General features: G+C 44.6%; 1 protein-coding gene across 2 annotated transcripts; it reads right to left on the bottom strand.

Moving 5' to 3' along the window:
* Positions 1 to 4: 4 nt before the first annotated feature.
* On the bottom strand, positions 5 to 10,332 carry LOC135349911 (titin-like). 2 transcript variants are annotated; one of them, XM_064548568.1, is made up of 22 exons: positions 10,132 to 10,332; positions 9,894 to 10,063; positions 9,264 to 9,570; positions 9,100 to 9,199; positions 8,584 to 9,004; positions 8,410 to 8,478; positions 6,355 to 8,344; positions 5,089 to 6,258; positions 4,859 to 5,001; positions 4,306 to 4,424; positions 4,188 to 4,215; positions 3,987 to 4,052; positions 3,842 to 3,910; positions 3,479 to 3,671; positions 3,049 to 3,182; positions 2,843 to 2,916; positions 2,469 to 2,674; positions 2,329 to 2,405; positions 2,011 to 2,175; positions 1,722 to 1,935; positions 379 to 494; positions 5 to 248 (listed from the first exon to the last, which is right to left on the bottom strand). In XM_064548568.1, exons 1-22 carry the CDS (start codon positions 10,238 to 10,240, stop codon positions 123 to 125), a joined length of 6,066 nt encoding a protein of 2,021 aa, XP_064404638.1. In that variant the 5' UTR covers positions 10,241 to 10,332; the 3' UTR covers positions 5 to 122. The 2 variants fall into 2 exon arrangements, with proteins under 2 accessions (XP_064404638.1, XP_064404637.1); XM_064548567.1 differs by having other exon boundaries at positions 5,089 to 8,344.
* Between the last annotated feature and the right edge of the window lie 316 nt (positions 10,333 to 10,648).

The raw sequence follows: 10,648 nt of genomic DNA, 5'->3' as shown, positions 1-10,648 counted from the left end.
ATCACAAAATAATCAAATTTTCATTTATAAACACACACAAAAACAGTCAACACAAAATTAAATAAAAACCACTACACAGCTAAACTATATAACAGCCCTAGCTACATGTATGAAACTGTCCATCAAGGCAGAGGCACAGTGACATTGACATAGTTAGTGGGGAATTGTCCAAATGTTCCAGAGGCAGTGTTCTCTCCCTCATACCACTCATTGCTGACACGAGAGAAAATATACAAAGTGTCTCCCTCCTGCAGGGCAAACAATACACAGCTGAAGCATGAGTTTATATACTATGGAATACTATACTATGCATGGGAGAACCCCTTGGGTGACCGATATTTTTATAACACACCCCCCACACATTGCTGTCAAACTGACCTTGAAGCTCAGTTCATTGCTGTTCCCTGCCTCATAGTCGTACAGAGCCACACCCTTTGGCATGAGGTCCTCAGTCACTACTGTCTTATTGGTCAGCGAGGAAGACTGTGTCTTATCTGCAAAGAAAAGCTCTTACATTACTCAAGTTCATGTACGTGACATTCATAACACAAACTGTGTGCTGTACATTGCAGATTGAACATCCTCCACTTACTTGGAATCTAAAATACATGTACACATGTAGCTATAGTTCCAGGTATGGTGCATACCCTTGCCTAATCACATAATTTTGTTTCATGACTATGACTGCGTGTGTACTAATGAAATCAGCTATCAAAACTAGCCACTCATTTCTATGGGGGGTGGATCAGTGCCAAAACGTTCTAAAATCATTTGCATGGTGAATTTCTACATAATGAGTTTTATATGCAAATGAGAAAATATTTATAATTATAGAGTTTCTACGTATATGAGAAATTCTATACAAACGACACGCTCTCTCTCATTTTCATGGTAAATTTGCTAGATTGTAAACCACTCCCCTTTAGAAAAGACCCAAGGGAGAGAGAGGACATGTGCAATTGAGATTCTTTTTACCTCGTTATTGGACGCGCCCACTTACGTGACCAAAAAGGATTGCCACATGAGTGGGCATGTACAACACGTAGTTATAACGATAATATGTTCAAAGGATGTAATTAAAAGTTCTGTCTATAAGCCCTAATGTCCTAATGTTAATTGTCTCCTCCCTCGTCTGACATGTACATGTATACACCGCTAATGTACATGTACGTTGTCTCAGGGGCATGCGTGAAGAATGTCACGCTCCCACAATAATGTTAAGGTCCACGTGTCACCGCCCAGGCATGTACTATTTCTGTACAAAAGTGTTGCTAGCCGCGAGTAAAAGACATCTCTGACGGTCTGGGATCGAAGCTAAGTATATCACCCACGCATTACATAGTAGTGGTTTGTTCTAATTGCATTCCAACCTTCTCTTTTTCACCAAAGACCTTTTTCCTTGGGTGAAAAAGAAAAAGGAGTGGCTCAAGTCAATGTAAACATGACAGAGTGCCGTTGTATGCAAAACTTCTCATACACCATGCAAATGAGAGAGCGTCATTTGTAACTAGAACTTTCATTTGTACGTAGAATGTTTGTAACTGTAACCATTTGTAACTCATTTGTATGTAGAATTTCAGCATGTACTAAATAAAAAGAACTGGAGGTTTTGGCACTGATCACCCCCCATAAATGTTAATACATGAGAGAAGGTGGGTGTGGGGTCAAGGCTACATTCAATAGAACTATCAAAAAGCACTTTTTGTAAGCACTATACTCACCACCAGATTTGGTTGACTTTGGAAGCTCCTTGGTGACCTTGACAAAGTTGATGGGAAAGATACCTGTCCGTCCGTCAGTGGTGCCCTTTACCCACTCCTGGTTGACCCACTCTGTGGTAGTGATGACATCCCCTGTCTTGAAGGCCAACTCACCGCTCCCCACATCTCCATCAAAGTCAAACAGAGCCTCACACTTGCCAGTGGCTTGCTGGGGCTGAGGGGAAGACAAAAACTAGTTTCTGACTACATTGCTACCAGTACGTATTATTCATATTACAATTCTCCTTACCTGAGAAGGGGGTTGCGGTTGCTTCTTCTCTTCTTTCTTGTGAGGGGGAAGTGAGTCTGGGTTGGAATCAATGAAATCGACAGGCAGCATTCCTTTCTGACCAGCCAGCTCCCCAAACACCCATTCTTCATTCACTCTACTCAGCAGGGTGATCTTCTCACCAGCCTGATGGGAGGGAAAGGTATGCAGTATGAGCCTCAGTGCTATTCTTTGAGAGTAGGCTCAGCTAGATTAACGTAACAGGGCTCGACATCTTAGAAACGAGTTTACGCTCAGCATAGTTGCAAATACATGGTGACACAGTTACTGGTGCCCTACCTTGAATGACAAGTCTCCTTCTTGACCATCATAGTCGAATGTAGCTGTAACAGTGACCACAGGAAAGGGAGCAGGAGCTACACAAATAAAGCAACATAATTATCATTAGGCTTCCAGCTTACACAAATTAATCAACTCACATTCGGTTTTAGCCTGCTGCTGTTGAGGAGGCAGGTCCACTTTCACCTCTACAAAACTGGAAGGAAAGATTCCTTCCTTTCCTCCTACACGGCCCTTGAACCAATCCCCCTCACGGCCCACCAGCAAGACCACATCTCCGGGAGAGATCGACAACTCATTGGGACCCTCGGCCGAGAACAAGTGCAAGGCCACACAATGTGGCTCCCTAGGGGAGCAGGAGGAGCAAATAAATCATTTATAGCAGGAGGATACGAACAACTAGAGAGAGATACGCACACAGTAATACAATATGTACCGACACTGTAACTAGACATTAATTTGGGTTGCTCAAGACTAGAGGTTAGTTAATCTCCAGGGACATAAAGGTACCTACCTGGTATCTACGGTGCTCTGTGCGACAGTGGACTGTTGGGCTGGCTCTTCTATCGCATCAGAGGGGAGGTCCTCCTACAGCAACAGGTATTATGAGAACACTAACTATTAGCAAATTAAAAGTGTACAGTGTACAGTACGTTCACTAACTTCACCTACATCTACATGTACGTACATAACAATACACTAGACCAAGTGTCAACTCACCACAACCTCTACAAAGTTGGCTGGGAAGATGCCATCTCCGCCATTGATCAGCTTTCCCCTCAGCCAGTCCTTCCCCACCCTCATTTTGAGCATGATCAGATCACCTGCTTCAAAGCTCAGCTCATCCATACTCTCTGTAAGGCGAAGTGGTGGGGGCAGTGTTGAGCATTTACACTAATCCAATACATACAAACACTGTATACTGTATATTGTATACTGAAATCAACGAAAGTACATAAATATGACACGTAATCATATCACAGCTAAGGATAGCAAAAACAAGAGAGCTTAGCTCTAGCTATAATTAAGTAGCTGGTAATTCCAAATACATGTACATGTAAAAGTAGAGCCAAAAAAGGCTGAAATTTTGCTTAGTTAAAACTGGCTATTCAATAATGTCTAACTAGTAAGAACAGTGGAGAGTACTCACGAGCGTTGAAAGGGAACTTTGCGATGGCACAGGGCCCGTCTTCAAATCCCTGCACAGTGTTGGAGCCGGGCAGCTTCTTGACAATCTTAAGGTTTCTGATGAGCACCAACCCTTCGTGCATGTCAAGGTCAGCGTTGCGAGCATAGTACCAGTTGCTGTCCACCTTATCTATAAACTCTATCACATCTCCCTCCTGTAGTGTGTGCGTAGGACATACATGTACATGTACATAAGAGGGTTGCATCAATTCTAAAATATCACTAAAATATCACATACCGGGGGTAGCTTACTAAACGCAGCCACTGGACAACCAACCATATTGTTGTTGTTCATGATTTGGTAAAGGTCATTAGTGTTACTTACCATATAAGAGAGCTCATCCTCAACTGTTGCTTCATAGTGAGTAGTGGCCAGGCCATGTGGCTCAGAGCACTGTACACATTAAGAGGGAATGAGTACCGATGGTGCTGGACAAAGTTACAGAGGATGCATATAACTATTAGCTCACCACATATTTGTAAAGGGGGTGTCCTGGTACTGGTCTAGTTGGTAGTGGTGGGGGCCTGGATGGATCCTGAGGGGAATACACACACACACACACACATTAATTATCACACGCAAAGACAAAAAGACAAAATCTACAGTGTACCTATACACACACACAATGAAATCACGAAGAACAATTGTTCAAGAGAAAGCACACACATACCTTGTCAGGGCGAGGTTTGTTGGATGACCTACAAAAGAAGACCAATAGTTAGACACACCCTCAAAACAAGTGCAACAGTTATGCAAGGATTATTGCCATACAGATGCGAGTAAGGTACCTTGATCCGCCAGTTGTCTTGGCAGGGGGTGGCTTGGGAGGAGGTGCTTTACCAGCAGGTGAAGGACCTCTATTGGAGGGAGGGGGTCCAGGACGAGCAGGCTTAGGCTTCTCTGAAGTCTACACACAATACAGAGCAACAACATAATGTATGCAGGCTGGTAAAAGGTACTTGTAAGTACAGAGGTATGTTTTACTGGTAGTGCTGGTTTTAATCCCGGTGGAGGTGGCTTGGGTCGTGATGGGGCTGGAGGCTAGAGAGAAAGCAAGTCCACCTCTTGTATTAAACAGTCAGTCAAGCTTCATACCTTTGGTTTGGGTCTGATGAATACAGGAGCACTCATGTCTAACTGCTAAGTAAGCTACACTAGTTAATTAACTATGTTTGTTTTTTGGCCAAGTCAGCAAAAACATGACCTTTGTATTATTGTGAGCTTATATTTAGGAAATAGAATAGAGGATCTTTACCGTATTTATTTTAAGCTGACCAGTATGTGTGTGTGTGTGTGTGTGTGTGTGTGTGTGTGTGTGTGTGTGTGTGTGCATTTCAGTACCTTTTCAGCCACTGGAGGAGGTCTGCCAGGCTTCACTTTGAGTGACTCCCTCCTGCTTGGATTGAGCTTCTCTGGAGGCATTGAAATAGGTCGAGTAGGCTTAGGTTTGCTTGATGCTTTATCACGCAACAACACTCCAGAATCTGCAGAGACAGGAAACAAAAACTCGATTAATGTCTATACAAATAATCATAATAAATAGATCCACTTTACATAACACTTTCACCCACCATCAAAGCTTGATTCCTTTTTATCGTATCTGATGATGCGTATGCTCCCCTCCTCTTCCTCTGGTCTCAGTCCACTGGGCTTCATCAAAGCCGAAGTGCTCTTACTTTCCTTGGGCAGCCTTTTCTCATCTGGTTCTTCGATAGCATCTTCTCCTTGGTCTACTGATTGCACCTCCAACACAGCTGCTTCACCACTGGGCCCCTCGCTATTGGTTAGCTCGGAATCTTCAGCAATAGGCTCTACTGGTTGTGTAACTTCAATCTCAGAGATATCTTCAGTGACTGACTGCTCTGGTAAGGCTGCATCATCATGAGTTTCAATTTGTTGTGATGGTGGTTCCTCAGTATGTTGTGCATTGTTCGCAGTCAATTCCTTCTTGTTAGTGAGACCTTCAGCTTTAGAGCTTTGTTTCGTGTCTGGTGTAGCCTTGGGTCTTTGTGGAGGTGAGTTCTTGAGTTCCACTGAAGATGTAGATGGTGGGGGAGGCCTTGTAAGAGGAGGAGACTTTCTTGAACCTTCCTGAAATGATGTGTTGTCTTCAGGTGGTTTTTGTGATGGCAGTTGAATTTCTTTTACCTGTGGCTTTTTAGGTGGAGGAGGGATAGTGATTGAGGGCCTTTTGTGTGTAGTGGACATTTTCATCGCAACTTCCGTATCTTCTTGACTTACTTCCTCCTGCTTTGATGGTATAGATACTTCAGTAGCCTGTGTGCTTTCCTCTGATGGTGTAGATACTTCAGTAGGCTGCGTGTTTTCCTCTGATGGTATAAGTACTTCACTAGGCTGCGTGTTTTCCTCTGATGGTGTGGTACTAGACTTGCTAGGTGGAGGTGGCCTTGAGATTGTCGGTGGACGTTTCGGAGGAGACTTCTTTTCAACATGAACAGAGGAGACATTATCTTCGATAGATACATCGTTCAATTGTGGTTTTTCTGGAATAATAGTTTCAATAACTTTTTGTTTAGGAGGTGGGGGTCTCTTCATTGATGGACGCTTCTTGGGTGGCAGTTTAACAGTTTTGTCTTCACCCTCTGCAGCAGAAGTGGATACAACTTTGCTTTTAGGTGGAGGTGGTCTCGACATACTCGGGGATTTCTTCAATTTAGTGGGCTCATCCGATGGTTTGTCTTTCTTTATCGTAGAACCAATCCTTCCCCTGGGTGGTGGAGGTCTGGATATACTCGGGGATTTCTTCAATTTAGTGGGCTCATCCGATGGTTTGTCTTTCTTTATCGTAGAACCAATCCTTCCCCTGGGTGGTGGAGGTCTGGATATACTCGGTGACTTTTTGAGTCTAGTAGGCTGATCGATTGAACTATCTGTTCCATCCCTCTTTGCTGTAGAACCAGTTCTAACTCTAGGAGGAGGTGGTCTGGATACACTTGGTGATCTCTTAACATTCTTGGGGGATGTTTTTTCAGCCTTAGCTCCTTTGTCTTCCCGTGGTTGCAATACAATAGCTTGTTCTACTTGTTCCCTGGGAGTTTCCAGAGGTTTAACAACATTCTCTTGAGCGTCAGATTCTTTCTTTGCCTCGTCTGAAGGTTGTATATCTGGGAGTGATGGTCTCCGCACAGTAGGGGGTTTAGACGGTCTGTTTGGTGTCTGTTCAGGATACTTTACATTGTTCATACTTTCTTGAGACAAAGGGTTGGACTCTAGTTCTGTAGCTTCACTCGTAACTATACTCTCTGGTCGAGGTTGTTTCTTCATAGTAGGTGGCCTTGATGGTCTGCTAGCTGGCCTCTCGGGTGATTTCACACTGTCTTGAGTAGTTTTAGCTTCTTCTTTTTGTATAGTTGGTTCATCTGTAGAACGTAGCGGTGTTTTGCTTGGTGGTTGGATATCTTCTTGAGAGTGAGTGTTGGTATCTTCTTTATCCTCACTCATAACTACACTCTTTGGTCGAGGTGGTTTCTTCATAGTGGGTGGCCTTGATGGTCTGCTAGCTGGCTTCTCGGGTGATTTCACACTGTTTTGAGTGGTATCATTTATTGTAGCTTCTTCTTTTTCTACAATTGGTGCATCTGTAGCAGGTAGCGGTGTTTTGCTTGGTGGTTGAATATCTTCTTGAGAGAAAGCGTTGGTATCTCCTTTATCCTCACTAATAATTACACTCTTTGGTCGAGAAGCAACAGCAGGTGGTCTTGTTGGTCGTCCAGCTGGCTTTACAATTTCTTCTTTTTGTACAATTGGTTCATCTGTAGCAGGTAGCGGTGTTTTGTTTGGTGGCTCGATATTTTCTTGAGAGTGAGTGTTGGTATCTCCTCTATTTTCACTAATAACTACACTCTTTGGTCTAGGTGGTTTCTTTATAGTTGGTGGCCTTGATGGTCTGCTAGCTGGCTTCTCGGGTGATTTCACACTGTTCACAACTTCTTCTTTTTGTACAATTGGTGCATCTATAGAAGGTAGCGGTGTTTTGCTTGGTGGTTGGATATCATCTTGAAAGTGAGTGTTGGTATCTCCTTTATCCTCACTCATAATTACACTCTTTGGTCGAGGTGGTTTCTTTATAGTGGGTGGCCTTGATGGTCTGCTAGCTGGCTTCTCGGGTGATTTCACACTGTTTTGAGTGGGTTCATTATTAGTAGCTTCTTCTTTTTGTATAGTTAGTTCGTCTGCAGCAGTTATTTGGCTTGGTGGCTCGATATCATCTTGAGAGCGAGCGTTGGGTTTATCTTCACTCATAATTACACTCTTTGGTCGAGAAGCAACAGCAGGTGGTCTTGTTGGTCGTCCAACTGGCTTTACTGGAGGCTCAGAAATCTCAGAGTCAGTTGTTTCTTTCTCAGAATGTTCAACTTCTCTGTCAATAGACCTCGCTTTCGGAACAGGAGGTCGTTTGATAGGTTGGTTTGGAATAGACTTGCTCTCAGGATCAGTCTCTTTAAGCTTGGGCGGAGGGGGTCTCTTCACTGGGGGTGGTCTCCTGGGTTGAGCCTCAGGTACTGTCTGATCAGCTGGTGGGGATGGTTTGTCTGAAGCATCATCAGTTCTTTTGTTAAGCTTGTCTTGAGAAGTTGCCTGAGTGGAAGGTCTTGGTGGAGGTGTCCTTTTAACTGCGGGAGGAGTCTTCGTCATATCTGGTGGGTTCGGGGGTTTTTCAGTTGGGGCAATAAATTTGGATTGACGTTTCTTAGCAACTGGAGTGCTATCCCCCTCCGCTGTCTCTTTGGGAACGGTCATGTCAGTAGCGCTTCCTCCTCTGCTAGAGGGTGTTTTTGTGTCTTGACCACTCAATACTAACTCATTCTGGAAGGAAAGAAAGTAAACATAGATGACATGTTCCCTTAATAATTATTACTGCTAGAATATACCTCGTCAGCATTGGCTGGAAGTTCCGGAGGCTCTTCGTCAGGGGGTGGGCCCAGGGCAGCGGCCATGTCCTGAAAGTTGAAGAGAGTCATACATTAAACATACGTCAGCAATTCAGTAACTAAGAGGACTACATATACATTAATTGTAACAAAATACTAGTTAATAATACTCACTTTCTTGGATTTTGATACTGCCTTGGGTGGTGGTGGTCTTGCTGATGGTCGAGCAGGTGCAGTTTTGGGAGATTCACCTGCCTCCACTGACATTTTACGCTCAGTAAACGGCTTCGGTTTGGCTGGAGGTGACTTCTTTGTTGGTTGAGGGGGAGGTGGCCTTGAGGCAGGAGGTGGTCTACTTGGCGGTGCCAGAACAGTAGCGGGAGGTCTGGTGGGTTGTGATGGTCTAGTAGGAGCACTGGGGGGTCTTGTCGGCTGCGGAGGGCGTGGGTCGGGGGCTGGTCTATTTGGAGGAGGGATCTGTCTACGAGTCATCGGAGGGGAGGGTTGTTCATATTGGGGAGACATTGGAGGGGAGGGGATGACGTCACTGGACATGAGCTGCGCACTCACAACTGTGATCTCAGGTCTGCTAGTCCTAGTTGAGTAGTTGAGATATAATTATGTGGATGCACAGGAAAAGAGGAGAAAGAAAGCTCAAGTGTTCACCTCATACAAAATAAGTTTAGTTACCGTTTTTTCACTGATTGAGCTTTGCTGGTGGGTGCTGGAACAGTGTGTTTAGGAGAGGGGACAGAACTGGCGGTGCTTGATATAACAGGGGGTGGGCTCACTGCACAACATAACACAACCATCTTAGAATAATATACAGTCACAAAAATATTATTTAGTCTCACCAGCAGGAGGTCTTGAAGGCCTGCTGGGTGGAGGTCTCCCAGGCCGTACTTTACTGGGAGGTGGTGGTTGAGCACTTTCCCGAGTGGATAAGCTCTTTCTAAGGGACTCAGACTCGTCTCCGTCCTCTCCAGGCGGAGGGGGGGCTGGCATGTTAGGTGCAGGGTAGCGTTTTGGCTTCTTGACCTCTGAGTACAAACTGTCAATGAGAACGTTAGGGGGAGCGTAAGTTGGTTGTGGACCGTCTGTGACGTCAGGTGACCTGCGAGGAGCGGCTTGTGGGGAGGGTGGCTTCCCAGTGTCCTCATCCTGTGTGGGATAGGGATAAACTAACTGTTGGGTGATCATTTTAGAAAACACCATGATAGTAAACTAGTTACACTTTCAAATTGTATTTTCAGGAAATTTTCTATCAGTAAATTCAGCTTTCATAATGCATTTACATTTGTTGTGCCTCTTTATTCCTATTGGGAGTGTCTAAAGCTATCCATTACACCACTTGCAGACAAATTGCCATCAATGATACAGAAAAAATACCCCAGCTCTATACCATCACCACCAGAGGAAGTCAATACACCTCAATTTGCAGCCGGTCAGACTGACCGTGCAGCCAATGAATATCATGCACTCACCTTCACCGAGGGAATAATGTATGGTGCAGGAGTGGGTGGAGCCTTCTTTGTCTTCTTCCTCTCTGGTTTCACTGGGACAGGGGACTCAGACCGATTCTTTACACTATTCGTTCGAGGGCGAGGAACTGGGCTGCCCGAAGGCGGCTGAGGGACAGTCCCAGAGGCATCACCTACACAACACATAGGTAATAACACATGCAGGAATGCAGGTCATGAATGTATGTTTTTATCCAGTTACCATTTATACGAGGCCTTGGAGGCAGTTTAGGGGTAGGTTCATCACCCAAGATGAGAAGGGGAACATATGACTTTGGTGGGGGAGGTCTCTTTGGCTCAGGATCTTCCATGGCGTGTTCAGTAGCTCTCTAAGAGATTGGCTTGGCTTTGTTTACTGTGTGTAATAGATGCACCATGATAGATTAAGGGGGCGTGGACCTCAGTTACTGCACCTTGACCCTAGCCTATTCCCAGGCCGATTGTTTTCTAATAGAACATAGCAAAAACAATGCCTAGTCATGTGATAAAGTGGATGGCAGAGTATAATGTCAGAGGGTTATTCCCCTTTCCCCTAGAAGAGGGGTGGGGCTGGTCTCTGCAGCTCTCTGGTGCCAACTTTCAATACTCCAAAGGACTATACATTCCTGACTTCATACAATATTCACTGAGTCACCAGTAAGCCAATCTGTAACTATGTGAATGTACCTCTCAATAGCATACAATTGAGTACATCACTGCACTGACTACAAATATCTTAT

Source organism: Halichondria panicea, chromosome 16 (assembly GCF_963675165.1).
Source record: "Halichondria panicea chromosome 16, odHalPani1.1, whole genome shotgun sequence".
NCBI lineage: Eukaryota > Metazoa > Porifera > Demospongiae > Suberitida > Halichondriidae > Halichondria > Halichondria panicea.
Note: the sequence above shows the minus strand (reverse complement) of the source record. Positions and strands in the feature narration are given on the sequence as shown.